Source organism: Onychomys torridus, chromosome X (assembly GCF_903995425.1).
Source record: "Onychomys torridus chromosome X, mOncTor1.1, whole genome shotgun sequence".
Taxonomy (NCBI): Eukaryota; Metazoa; Chordata; class Mammalia; order Rodentia; family Cricetidae; genus Onychomys; species Onychomys torridus.
This window is the reverse complement of record NC_050466.1, coordinates 93,264,632-93,279,685: the sequence shown is the minus strand read 5'-3', so window position 1 is coordinate 93,279,685 and position 15,054 is coordinate 93,264,632. Positions and strand designations below refer to the sequence as shown.

The 15,054-nt window shown below is 38.6% G+C and overlaps 1 protein-coding gene across 1 annotated transcript in view; it reads left to right on the top strand.

Moving 5' to 3' along the window:
- Window positions 1–14,500, top strand: part of Zdhhc15 (zinc finger DHHC-type palmitoyltransferase 15) — a 92,331-nt gene extending 77,831 nt beyond the window's left edge. The window contains exons 11-12 of the mRNA XM_036175518.1: window positions 6,667–6,743; window positions 10,337–14,500. Coding sequence (XP_036031411.1) covers window positions 6,667–6,713 — 47 coding nt within the window. The 3' untranslated portion in view covers window positions 6,714–6,743; window positions 10,337–14,500. The remainder of the gene's footprint in view (window positions 1–6,666; window positions 6,744–10,336) is intronic.
- The last annotated feature ends 554 nt before the right edge of the window (window positions 14,501–15,054 follow it).

Sequence of the window (15,054 nt, the reverse complement as noted above, 5' to 3'; positions counted from 1 at the left end):
AGATCTTCCACAGAGGTTTCCTTTCAAAGTTGCAAATAAGCAACTTCACATGACCTGTAGTTTCCATGTTGGGGTGCTTGCTCTCAGAAAAACCTAAAATGAATTACATAGTGTGTATTGTGATGGATCATCTAACATCTTCCTTAACCCTGCCTCCATAAAGTTGCTATCCTAGGTATGGATTTTCCAGGGTCTTAGGAAGTGAATCGCCTAAGTCCTGAGTAGTGCTGAACCTGTGAGGCTTCTTCAGAGCCTAGGCATAAGCCTCAAGTTGTTCCAGGGTTTATAAGAACTTCCAAGTTCCTATTTTCTATGCTAAATCTAAACAAATAGTAATTGGCCTTTGCCTAGACCCTCAAATTTCAGTCTTCAAAACCAGATTAGGTATTAAACTCAATTTTGACTTTGATAATGAGTTAGTATTTGCCAATTGTAATTACATGGTTTGTATCCATTAGGCCTAGTTTTTTTTATTTCCTAGTAAAGAAGATAAATCTAGTTCAAAAGGACTTGTCGCACAGGTCTTCCATGATTCTGCTGGAGAATCCAATAGAGAGCTCCAGGCCAAGGAACATGGTAATTCTGCACTCTAATCAATGCACTAACTGTAATAAGAAAAAATATTTCCAAAGAATCCATCAGTAAAAAACCCAAATTTTCCTTAAAACTGATTCTTAACTCTAACTAACAAGACTAGGAATGAAACTTTAATTTCATTTGATAACTTTTACTTAAAGTTATATACTCAGGGTATTTTTATTAAGTGAAAAAAGCCTATAGTATGAAACCAAAAATTTGCTTGAATCTGCAACTATAACTTTCTGGTGTTAATGATCAATACTTGGATCAATCTATCTCCTGCCTTCCAATTGTTGAACAGTTATCTCAAAAAGAATGGATTTTTGTCCCCAGTATATGAAGTGTTTCACATATAGGCTCTCAGGAATAAGTCAACCAAGTCCTGAATGGTCTTGAGTCTTTCTAATTTCCCAGTCCTTTGCTTGTACAAACTTTCTTTATATGATATCCATTAGTACTGCTCAAAGTAGAGCATGTTTCTGACTGACTTGTTTTTAATCTTTTAGTTCCTACTATGATGATAAGTCCTCTGTTGGAAAGAATAGCAAAAGAAAATAAACTAGCATGTGTTGAAAGTGTCCTGAAGTTGGAACATTGGATTTGTAATGTCATTAAATACTATCTCATCTTTGTACTGAAGGGTCTTGTAATATTGGAGTGAGATAAGATACATACATGAGAAGTTTCCCACCAAAACACAATACAGAGTGTTATTGACCAAGTGAGTAGATTATTATATCAAGTCAGCAGGTAAATTGGCATCAAATTGGACGAACCCATAAAGACCAAAAATCTTTATTCTATCAGTGGTCAGGAACTACTGAAAATTTTTGGTCAGAAGAGTTATGTGAGGAAACTGTTTTCTTCAGAAGATGATGAAGTGATACTCCTAAAAAATATGTCGTCATCCTATAGCAGAAATTGTTCTAAAGCCTGGACTTTCTAAGAGGACTGGTGAGAGCCCTTCTCTTCATCAGAACTCAAACTCTCCAAGCACTCTGTATACAAGAGCTCTAGTTCAGAGACAAGAGATCTTTTGATCAAGAGCTGTGTTACTTGGAAGATGCCTCTCTGGTGAATTTCTGTTCAGTCATCTTCCAGGCAGAGATAGCCATTGACTCTTGCTTGAAGAAAACATTACTTCACCACTTACCTCTTCAGGTCTAACTGTACCTATCTGGTCATGCCTGTAGACCTTTAAACATCACCATAGAAGGTGGATATAGTCTCATAAAATCCATGCAATCTTCCTAAAAAAAAATCTACTTTCTTCAAACAGTCAGTATTTGATATGTGGAGTCAAATGGGAATTCTGGACACATTGATGTATACTAACACCTTCGAAATTAGTCTTCACATGACTCATATCCTTATTATATAGATATTTGGTATGGCTAGGTAAGTAGATCTTTTCCAGCAGGATATTTTGTTTCTCATTCTTACATGCAAGAGGCATTGTGATTCTAGGGTAGGATGTCTGTATAGCTGATGAGGAATACTACAGAAAAAAAGCAGAGTGAAGAAGAAACTAATATTCCTTCCATTTATTTGGAAGATAAGACATTATAAAAATTTGCTTAAAATTACAGATATTACAATACAATACTTTTCTGAGCATGGTGGAGAATGCTTATAAACACAATACTCTGTAGGCTGAGACAGGAAGATTGCAAGTTTAAGACTGTCCTGGGCTACACAATGAATCAATCTCTCTCTCTCTCTCTCTGTCTCTCTCTCTGTCTCTCTCTCTCTCTCTCTCTCTCTCTCACACACACACACACACACACACACACACACACACACACACACACTGTTTTATGAACTATATGTTATTGACTAAATAAGCAGAATAATGAAATTTGTGCTATAATAAATAAAGATAAGGGGGTGGGAGGAGGGAAGAAGGGGATCTGTGCATAGTATGTGTAGTGAGTAGAAAATTTCTTAATAAAGAATTTTTTTAAAAGATAGGAGTGATTTTCTATGGGTTATCTAAACAGGTAAAGCTTCATAATATATAGAGAATTCAAACTATCTAACACCAGCAAGAAGAAAACAACCTAGTTACAGTTACAGTAAAGAGTTTTGGCAGTTGGGTACTAGATAAGAATTCACTGAAGTCAGAGACTTACCATCTGCCTGTTACATGTCAGGTGACTTATAGTCTCTCTCACATTTAATAATCATAGTCAATTTTGTGAGTTGGAAATATTCAGTAACCCATTTTATAGATGAAAATGAAACTCAGGTTCAGATGAACTCAATGTCACACAGCAGAGTAATAGATCCTGTCTCCAAATCACATTCTTAATTACTGCACCACTCAACACCTCTCCCTTTTTTCCATCCAGTTTATACATTTTAAGGATTCATTTAGAAAAAACACTACCTATGCCTCATTTGCCAGAAATAGAAGGATGAAGAAACATGAGCAAAGTTCTGGCATGGGAAACAGTTCCCAGTTGTTTGTTTCAATGTGTGACTTTTGGAAAAGTCCCTTCTCTCTGGACCTCAGTTTCAATTCCATTCTCTCCAGGCTCTCTTCAGCTCTGAGCCCACCTGATACTGAGGGATCAAAAGTTAAGCTGAATAACAGAACTGAAATTTCTTTTGCCAAATAGTTTCTAGCTCCCTTTTTACAAGAATGCTATTATGTACTAAAGGCCATGGTAAACTTACAATAGTAACATAGCTTCCTTATTCGGGGGCCAAATTTCTTTCTCTGCATATTCTCTCTATACTTACTTGCTTTCTCCTTACCATCTCTACCTAGTATTTTGACTATTGGCCTCCAAACAACATCTTGTTATGCTTGTTATTTTCCTTTTCTGAAGAGTTGAAGTAACTATATTGATAAAGGGGGAAGTAGTACTAGTGATACATAGAGGGAAGAAGCACAACACAAGAAATGTTATAAGACTACTAGGAAGAAATAAATGACAGATAGGTAACAGGTACGAGTCATAATGGAGGTAACATGGTAGAGGATTTGGTATCAGTTAGTATTGATATAATGAAAGAAACATTTTAGAAAGCTCAGTGGAGCACTGGTACACAGAATGAATTGGAGTTTTGAAATAAGAAATGGGAAAAGGAGCAGAAAGCTGGGCATGTGTCATAATAGCTTCATGGCAGGCAGTAACTACAGAAAGGGAGAAAAAAGATCAAGGCTAAGAGCCCTTTATATAGCTAGGGATAGTCCACTGGCTAGAGATATGTGGGAGTTATTTGTGTAGACATGGCATTTCAAGCAATGCAAGGTAGAGGAGATGATCAAGTAAAAGAATAAAACTAGAGAGAGGAAATAAAGTGCATTGAAATACATCTGTGTGGACAAGGAAATGGTGAAAGAGAAAGTAGAGGGCCCTGGTTAGAATGTCAGAAAACAAAGCTCAGGAGAGACTACCCAATGATACTGTCAGTGCCCACCTCTACTTTACAATTGAAAACACTGAGGCTGGAGGAAATGGATAATATGATGTGACATGAGTAATATGTCAGGAAGCAATCATGACTCAAGCCCCTGGATTCTCTACATTGTACTCTTTCCCTACTCTATTAATTTCTGAGAACTAGTGGCTAAAACTACACACACACACACACAGACACACACACACACACACACACACACACACACAGACACACACACACACACAAAACCAAGTCGCTTCATAGAGTAAGGGTTCACGTGGTGGATTTTAAGGAAAGCGGGGAGAGATCTTGGATAATATAAGAAAACTAAGCTGAGCAGTAAGACTGAATTGGCATGCATTTGATTGGATAATAGGGAAATCACTACTGCATAAGCAGCAAGCGGAGGGGGGGGGGGGGAAGCAGTGTAGGTACAGATTATAGGAGGCATTGAATTGACTTATTAAATCCTGTTATTTGTTTTCTATTATGCAGAACACAATTCTTTGAAGTTTCTGCCTTTATTCAATTCATTCTTCACCTATGCAGTCTTAGCTTAATCTCACACTGGGAAGAATGCCATGAAGGAAACTGAAAATCAGTGCCCACAAGAGCATAGTTTTAATTCAAATAATTGTTTGGTGGGAGTGTTGGGCCAAATCTGACTGTGAGTCACTCTGGGGGAAAAAAAGAAAAGAAAAGAAACCCACTCAGCAAAATCCTACAGATCAACTTCTCAAAGATGTTCCAAACACACCTAAAATGTATCAAGGCAGCCGGCTATCAGCTGTAGTGAGCTGATAGTGAGCATTGAGAGTTTGTTAGCATCCCTTCTCAGGAGCAACAAGATCAGCACAGTTTTTGCACTTAAAAATTGTTATTGCTGCTATCGATTGCTGTCTCAGGACGTTTGTGACATACGTTTGAGGACTTGCTACCTATATTTCCCTTGGTTTTTACAAATGAGCTGTTCTCCAGCCCTTGCTAAAGACTGGGCTGCTCTGTCCCATTTAAGTTCTGACTTAACTCTCCCCTGAAGCTAGCTAAGCATGGTGGTCCTTACCTGTTAGACCAGCACGTGGGATGCAGATGCAGGAGGGCTGCGAATTCACAGCAAAACCTTCCAGAGAGAAAAGGGGAGGGGGAGAGGGAGAGAGGGAGACAGAGACAGAGAGAGACATAGAGAGACAGAGAGATGAAAGAATATTGAGATTCTAGAGAAGACAGAACCTTGCATTCACAACAGTGTCGTGATTCCAAAGACATTTTTAGAACCACTTTTGTTTTGTTTTCTGCTATTGCTGGAGGAAACTGCCATGGCTCTGAAGTCAGTCTGATTAACTCCGTAGCATGAGTTTGCCAGCCTGCCGTGACAAAAGTAGCCTACCATGGCTAGTTAGCCTCAGTCTTCAGAGGCCTCACTTTGGGGAGCACTTTGAATGGCAAACTGGTTTCATAAAAGAAAATTTACTAGATGCTGTAAGGGATGACCACTATGAACATTTTTATCTCAAAATGCCAGGTACATTGTTATGCTGGGAGTGTGAAGGAAGTGTTTACCTGTACATTAAGCAAGGTGATTCAGAATGTATTTTCCACTTCTAAAAAGCTAGAGGTCATAAATGAAATGTTTGTACCGTAAATGGTGTTTCTTATTAATCCCCAAACCCCTTATTTTCTAGATCCCTCATTCCTTTTCAGAAACACACCAACACCTAAAATACTATAATAGTGCTCTCAATTATGTGCAATGGAACAACAGTGAGATGTAATTTTGCGAGTAACAAGAGCCACAACTCTTCATTAAAGACAGCTATTTAAATCCAATACTAGCCAGTATTATGGGTCAGATTATGCTGATAAATAAAATATTCTTAGTAGTGCAGCAGACCAAGCAGCTCTTGGCATGTGAATGCCTGAGCTTAGAAAGGTTTCTGTGTAGAAAACCAGTCTTTGGAGCTCTGTAGATGTTGTCCACCTGCAGGGATTGAACAAAAATGTTACTAAACAAATATCCATCCATATAAGACATTTGATTATCACTTTGGTCCATTTCCTGTTAATACGAAAAGTTATTGAGCTGGGCTTGGTGGAGCCTTTAATCCCAGCACTTGGGAAGCAGAGGCAGGTGGATCTCTGTGAGTTCGAGGCCAGCCTGGTCTACAAAGCGAGTTCCAGGAAAGGCGCAAAGCTACACAGAGAAACTCTGCCTCGAAAAACAAACAAACAAACAAACAAACAAACAAACAAAACAAAACAAACAAACAAAAAAGTTATCAGAGGCTATGTACTTTATGAAGTAGTTTGGGAACCTCCCAATTCTGGTGGCTGGAGGGTTGAAACAATATGGTGACAGTGTCACAGCAGAGCCTCCCATACACACACCTGCATCACAACTCGGTGCACCATCAGAAAGATGGCTGCTGCAGAAAGGGCCAAACACTGGGGGAAGCTTTGTTTTCTAACAATCTTCTCATATAAGAATTATCGTGGGTTTCATAAGTGCTGCAGTATTGCTTCTGAGGCTAGTTCTCCCAGTGACCTAAGTACCTTCTGCTAGACCCCCTTTCTGAACATTTCCACCACTCAGTGCTACCACACCAGGGACCAAGCAGCACAAACCTCTGAGGGACACATGGAGCACATAGCATTCACCTGTACTTCTCAATCTTACAGATTACCCAGAAGGCTCATCGTCGCTGGCTGTCGAGACAGAAACGTAGCAGTTTTCATGTTTTCTGCATCTCCAACAGGTCAGTACTCTGAAGGGGGCACATTTAGTGCCCCCTGGTCTAAGAAGCAGTCTTGGGAGCAGAACTAGAAAAGGAGTTTGTCCTCATTCTGGTGAGCAAGGTGTTAAAGTCTTCACCCTCGTCGCACACAGAAGTTCTGTGCATAATTTCTTGGTGCAATGTACTGAAAAAGATGCCTTTATTCCCTGCAAACTCACACGTACTTCACTTGTGCTAATAGACCCCAGGGGATCCAAAAACAGCCAAATATCCTGTACAGGTTATTTACTTTCACACTGTGAATTATAAACCTTGTCGCGGTGCATTCCGGGTCTCTGAAACAATACAGATTACAAATAAGTTCTTTGTGCCTGACTCCATTATGTCTGCTAATAACCTACTCTTACCCACCAACAGACAAAGAGCAGCCTCCCTGTACTCCCACCCTCCTAAATGCTACTAACTTGTTATCAGTGGATTCTCTTTGGCCTGTTGAAAAGCTGAACAGCCTTCTCTTTGTGACACAAGGAAATAAGACCAGTGCAATTCTGTATTAAAAGGAGACTTAGTTACAGAGAATCATGGTACTCACAGCTCTGAACTGGTAGGACATCACTTCTTTTCCCATGAAAATGCTAGCAGTTCCTCAGAAGCCTCTTAATCGGTTTATGAGTTCTCCTGTCTTCAATCCTTTCCCTGCACAACTCTGCTCTGTACTGATACAAGGAAAGGTACTATACAAGACCTTGTCTGAGCCAGCTAGTTTGCTAAGTACTTCCATCAACTCTACAAGGTGACTGTCACAATTCATATTTTCTTATGAGAAAACCACTTAACTGAGCTCACACAGCTATCAAGTGGCTCACCTAAAATTGCAACCCAGGGCTGCGAGGCTTCGCTTGGAACGCTGCATTTAAAGGCCTGATGGACCCTTGACCATGCAGCTTCAATTATAACTAAAGGTTAAAATAGAGAACGGTTAAGTCTGTTTTCTTATTCAAACCCTTGATGAAATGTTTGGTATTTTGGTAAGGCAACTTGTAGTATCCAGCAATATCTACATTTCAGTTATCTAGGATGCTTCTTCTTTATTTTAGCATGTGTCTAAAGGTAGTCTGAAATGCTAGTATTTTGGTATATTAATTGTTTAGTGAAAAAGTGTTACTGAAGGACACACTTAGGAATAGCGGGATATAAGCATACTTAGTATAGAAATGTGTGAGACTTTCCTTGTGCTAGGAGTTTTGTGACTCACTAAGTGAGGCAGCAGTTGTAGTCACCCTTTGGATTTGTTTGACCATCATATCCTTTCTTGTCATCTCCTACTCAAGGCGTAGGACCTTGCCCTCATGGCAGTACATGTTAAGATTTTTAATATGCTAAGGCATATTGTGCATCTCCCTAAGTGTGGTAAGATATTTCCCAAATTTACATGACCATGTAATTCCCCCTGACCTTTCATGAACATCCTGAAGGAATATTAAACCATAGAATGTATTGCTTGTACTTCTTCAGGGAAGCAAAATTGCCTCTAAGCAATAACTTTTCCAGGGAACACTATCCAAATAAATTGGGCAATTGGTTTTATGAGAACAAAGACATGTTTTGATAATAATATAAGAACGTTTGAGGGAACAGTGGGAGAAATATTTTAAAATTTGTCAAGAAGCTGGGTGTAGTGGTACACACCATTAATTCAAGCACCCGGGAGACAGAGGTATCCATATTGAGTTCCAGGACAGTAAGGGCTATGAAGACTTTTTAAGGTATATAGAATAGTGACTACAATTATATTTGTAAAATCTCCAATCTGAAATCAACTTAAATATCTATCCACAAAATAATTGAAAATATTATACGTGTCCAAAACTATAGTTTTGTATATATTTTCCTTTATTTTATTTTGAAGAACGTTTTAATTAAAGGATGAAATGAATATCCATGTTTGTAGCTTAGAATTAACAAACATTGGGGCTGAATAAGTGGCTCAGTGGTTAAGAACACTGGCTACTTTTTTTTTTTTTTTTTTTTTTTGGTTTTTTTCAAGACAGGGTTTCTCTGTGTAGCTTTGCACCTTTCCTGGAACTCGCTTTGGAGACCAGGCTGGCCTCAAACTCACAGAGATCCGCCTGCCTCTGCCTCCCAAGTGCTGGAATTAAAGGCGTGCACCACCACTGCCCGGCTCCTGGCTACTTTCCCAGAGAACCCAGACTCAGTTCCCAGCAACCACATGGTGGCTCACAACCAACTCTCACTCCAGTTCCAGGAGATTTGGCCTCTATTTGCACTGTGTATGCACGGTATACAGGCAGACATACCTGCAGGCAAAACCCCACACACATAAAATAAAAGGAAAATCTCAAAAACGGAATTAACAAACACTAACTTTTTACTCTGTTTCAGTTTTGTATATAAAAAAAGAAAATATTTCCATAATCTTTACACAAAGACTCACTGATTCTACATATTTCCTTCAAATTGAAAGGACAAATGTGGGAAAACGATTTGCAAAATATGCAGCATACAGAAATTAACATCCTTAATTTAATAATTTCTTGCAAATCATTAAGGAAAGGAAAACACACAAGTTAGAAAATGGATAAAAGATGTAACAATACAATCAATAAAATTAATAAATAAATTAGAAAATTATTTAATTTCACTGTAAAGTATAAATTAACAAATTATAATTACCAGTTTTTGTCTACTAAATCTGCCAGGTTTTATGAATTATACTACCTAGTGTTGGCAAAGACACACTGAAACATGTATTCATATTCATTGTTGATATGTTTAAATTCATATATCACTCATTTGTGTGAAGGCAAGTTGGTGACATATCTAAAAGCCTTAATATATTCATAATATTTCATCTGATAACTAACTGCATTTGGGGAGTATATTTAGACAAATTAATCAGAAATCTATACAATTATTTATCTATTTATTATAATATCAGAATTTTTAAAATAGAACTAAGTATATACTAATAGGAGCTTGATGAAACAAACCATTCCAACATTCTAATAAATTTTTACTAAAAATGTTAAGAATATTATACAATGATTAAAATGTCATTTTAAAGACCAATTGACAGGATTATGTAAAATACTGTATGAATGAAGTTATTTGTGTGTTTATGTGTGTGTGTGGTGGTATAGACTGAATCTAACTTTTAAGGTTTTATCCATCTTTTCATTACCAGGAATAAGGCTATGAATGCTGTCCTGGAAAAGAAGCCAATTGGAATCATTTTCATAGGACAGAATCCAGAAGCAAAATTACTAATATAAATATATTTTTGTTTTGTTAAATGTTTAATTACTATTTGTTTGTTTGATTGGGGGTGAGGTTTTGGCATGCCATGGCAAAGGGGTGTCAGAAAACAGCTTGCAGTAACCATTTTTCTCCTTCCACCATGTGGGTTCAGGGTATTGAACTCAGGTCATCAGGCTTGGTAGCAAGTGCCTTGACCCTCTGGGCCATCTTTGTCTTTTTAAAACATATTTTCATAAAATGATTTTAATGGATACAAATTATTATGAACTGGGTGCCACTATGCAATTATTCATAGTTGTTCAACTCACCTGTAAATTTCTGCTTTTTATCCCCAGGAACCACCATATCCCATGAGGCTTACAGACTTCAATGTTGAGAACCACTCTAATCCTCAAAATAAGTCATCAAGTTGGATAGAAAGCTTCACAGTTTGGGTGTTCCATCAAATACGTGCTGTGCAGATGTTTCAGGACTTCACAAATTGACTTTGCTGACTGAACTCATTTTGGAAACAATTGCTTCAAGCCAGTTTTTCTTTCTTACCCTCCCCCAATCCATGAAAGCCTAAGTATAAAATATATATCTTTATATTCATCTCGTTGGGTAAAAAGGAATTCAGAAGATTACCATGGAGTCTAATTCCCCCATGAAAGACTATTAATCATGTCTCTCTGCAGGGTCTTTCTGGTATTGAGGGGAGTCAGCATGTGTTTGCGGCTTATGTTCATGGGCATATATAAACATGTGTATGTGCTACAGAATTCTGTCAAAAATCAAGGTTTAAAAACTGAGGATTGTATTTAATCATGCTTTTCACCTAAATAGCAATTTAAATATTTGATGAACTCTGAACAAACCCTATATCATGTAGCTGAAATTTAATGAGATTAGACTGTGACCAAGGTCCTGTTGAGAATTGAACAATGTAAAACCCGCCCTGTCCCAGAAGTTTCTGAAAGCACCACAGCTAATAGGGAAGAGCAGATCAGACTCCCATTTTAGTAAGCATAACAATTAGCATTTGAAGGGCACGCATGATGCTGCGTGCCTGTCATCCCAGCACTTGGGAAGCAGAGGAGGAAGACTCCTGCCAGGTCAAGACCAGCCTGGTCATTCTACACAGTGAGTTCCAGGCCACCTTGGGTTACATAAGGAAACTCTGTCTTGAAAAAGACAAACAAAAAAGAGAATTACTTTCTTAAAAAGTTGTAATGCCAGGCTATGGTTAAAATATCTATTTTAGTCATTTCTCTGCTATGTAGCTTTATTTTAGCCTTTGTAAATTACTTTTATAATGGTAGAAATACTATAAGCCTACGTTATGGACCATCCATTTTATAAAAAGATTTTAAGGGTGATTTTCAGGTATAATTATAATTCTGTTGAAGAAGGTAAAGTTTCAGATATGACACTAGTGTGAGGATTAGCTAAAGGTCTATGTTTTCACAACAGGAGTTAATGTACAGAGTTAACTGAACAGTGATGTTGCAGTCCTCCTTTTTTAAGCTTCGGTGGCAGCTCAGCCATTAAGAGAGTTTACATCCATTTCCCCACTTATTTATAACCAGCCTTCCTTTCAGTCCTAGTGCCTGGATCAATGAGTTGGACACTAATGCTGCTTCTTTATAATAATAGTACCTAAGAGTATTGATGTTTTTCATTTTTCAGCCAGCACTCTAGTGCACAGCTGCTGACAATAAAAGCCCCAACTCTTAACAGAGATCAGTGGGAGTTACAGGCATCTCACAGTTATCAAGGAATTGAACTCCTTAAGAGATAGTTGGGTTTACTAAATTATTCTCTCTAAAATGTCTCTGAGTGAAAAAGAGTTGCCTGGCACAAACAAATCTGTGTTGGGGTGCCAGTGCAACTGAGAAGGGAAACAATCCAGTTATTTAAAGCAACAACCAAATGGGTCCATTTGGACCCCCTAGGTCATTTTAGCCAAGGTGAAACATTTAGCATCAAATAAATAGATTGTCCTCTGCATTTCATTTGAGAGAATACAGGCCATGAATACGTCTATTAGGGCGAGGGCCTAGGGACTGCTTCTAAGATTCACAGATTAAGGAGCAACCTAGAGCATGCTGGGTTCATTGTGAACATTTATGCTTTTACATGGGAAGAGCTTTCCCTTTCCATGCTCCTTCCGAAGCACCTCTCTTGTCTAGGTTTCCCTTAGAAGCATATTTGGCCATCCACATGGCTCTATGATCCACAGGCCTTGCCTTCTAGTACCTTTCTCTAAAAGGTGCAAACAGCACTTCCCAGCAAGTCGGCATCAAAGCAACCTTCCCTGACTCCACCTGTCATCTCTGCTAAGGGCCAGAAGCTGCTGGCTATGATGCAAAGTCAAGAAGGCATCGGGAAGTTCTCTGTAGAATGTATCAGCTAGCATTCAGCCCACACGGAGATCGTGTCACAAAGGACAAGGTTAGTAAACAACAGGGGAGTAGTGGAAGCTCAGGTTAATGCAAACTGATTTGTTCAGTGTCTTAAGACTTAAGCTGTCTCCAAAAGGCCAAATACACCAGGGGTTTCTCTGGGTGCTTGGAGAAAGAAGAAACCCTATTCTTGTTTTAATATCTTGATCCCATTAGTTTATAGACTTTGATTATATCCCTATACATAGATTCTTTGTGTACTAATTGCTGTATATAGGCACCTAAGTGGTTAGTTATTGATCAAGAAGACAGGTTTGTTTTATAATCAGCACACCCTGACCTCACTCGTTTGCTTCTTTTCCTTGGAACCCTGCCCAACAACTTCTGTGGGATCTCACCCCCCAATCTTTGGTACTCTTCTTCCACAGTTGGAAAATGGAGCTACTTGTTAATATCCCACAGTTGAAAGGTGCTATGTAACTCCCTAGTGCTCTTACATATTTTTATTTGCAGGACTGGAATGAAAAGTTTTACCATTACAGTATTTCTGAGCAAACAAATGTGCTCCATTCTTTCCTTCCACACTCTCAGTGCAGAATATTTTCTTGCAGCGCTTAGAGCATTTTGTTAATCTTCTTCCATTTGTTCCAACAATGTCCTTGGAAAGAGGCAGAATGGAAATTATTTTCCAACAATTAAAGATAAAGGAAATAAAGTGCCATCCAAAAGCACATAGATATTGTGGACAGCCCACTGTTCAAGAGACTTGACTGTCTAGTGCAGAAATTACCATAGACCACCTTAGAACACCGAGAGCAAAGAGAACAGAATCACATTGCAAAAGAATCCCTCTGTCTCCAAAATCTTGAAGTTTGTGATCAAGACAGCTCTTTCTTTTAATACAATATGTGCCTCTTCCCCTCACTGGCCCTGTAGGACTTATGTATTTCGCATTAGGTGGCATCAGCCAGTGCCATGATCTCCTGTGGCACCCAGACAGCCTGATCTCAGGGTTCACTTTTCCAGCGAAAACGATGTGCCAAATTGCAGTGTAGGCATTTATGTTAATGGGTATTGAAGCACAGTCCTGGCAGGTATGTTTTAAGAAGACTGTGTATACTTTACTGCAATATACAACCTAAGAGTTAACCAGGCTGCATTGGCAGGAATGTAATAATCACTCATAGTCTGTCCCTTTCATCTGTTCGTCACACATATCTACATGTGTGTACATTTACATGGACATGAATGCACACCCTTCTTTTAAGGCAGACTGTTAGGTCACTAGAGCAAATATTTTACAGGGATGACTCTGCTCTCTCCTTTTTAATAAAGTCCAAAAATCACAGGAAGTGAACATTTCATTTATCTGGTCTAAAGTATCTGCTGTCAGAGTAGCTGAGAGACTCAGTTGGGCCAAAAGACATGCAGAGACACAGAGGACATCTAACAAGATTATCTGACCCTATTCCAAGTTCCATGTTCGCATAAAATTCATGCACTCTGTCCAGTCAGGAGGAAATAGTTGACAATGTATGCTACATTTGCATTTCTTTAAGCATACCTGTAATATAGCATATTATATTGTAGCCTTTGCATGTGGGTATTATGTAATATAGTAAAGAGTGGGTGGCTCTTACCAGCATGCAACCCTTGACTTGTTTACTTTCCCAAAAAGGCTAAGGCTGTATCCTGCACAGTGTTCAAGACCATTAAGTGTATTCTTTGGAGCAGCCTAGTTAACATCCATCAACAGAATGAGTTAAAACACAGTGAATTCAATCTATCAGGATATAGGTTTTGGGTAGGGGATTGTTAAAAGAATAATAAAATAAGATGCATTCAAAGAATAATTGCTTTCAGCCCACTGTCTCAATGAGCAAAGGAACACAGCAGGAGGCCTGAAATTGGGTCTTGATAATGGATGAAATGTATTGGAGAGCCAGAGAAGGAAAGACACTGGGGACTGCAACAGTTAAGCTCAACTTGCCATCAGTCTGCTCCCAGTGACTGTATAGAGCATTCTTAAAACCATGTGTCTTGCTGCAGAAATACTGAAAAATGCTGCTCCTCTTTATCTTCCTATGTCCTTTATTAAAACTATATACATAAATTTGTTGTGTCTTTCCTGTTATCATAATTTGTAAACGAATATTGGTAAAGGCTAGAGCTTCAGGCCACTCTGATGGCAGGTTCTGTACATCTCATTTCCCAGAGAAACAGTAGTTTACTCACTCCCAGGTGGGTTGGTAGGTGTGGCATATAGACTCCTCTGTAACATCTCATCTTGTGAACACCCCCTCCTACACTTTCAGTGTTTTCTTTTACATGAGTAGAGCTGAGAAATTAATGGTAATGGCTTTTTGATAGAACACTGACCAGGCTAATGGCACTTAATCGTGTTCGGCTTCTGCTCAGCCTCACACGCCTTCTGTCTTTTACTTTGCCATTATGATAGTGAAAAAAAGAAAGAAAAGTCTTGCTTTATGTGTCTAAACATGCCCTCGAGTCTGATTTGCTTTTATCATACTGAGAACTGTGTTTACTGGTCTCCAAAAGTACATCACCTGAAGGAAAAAAAATGCAATAGTCCTGAGAGAAAACTGTAGTAGCCCACTTGCCCCTAAACCACACGTTATATACTTAGAGAACTATTTAAAACTGGCATC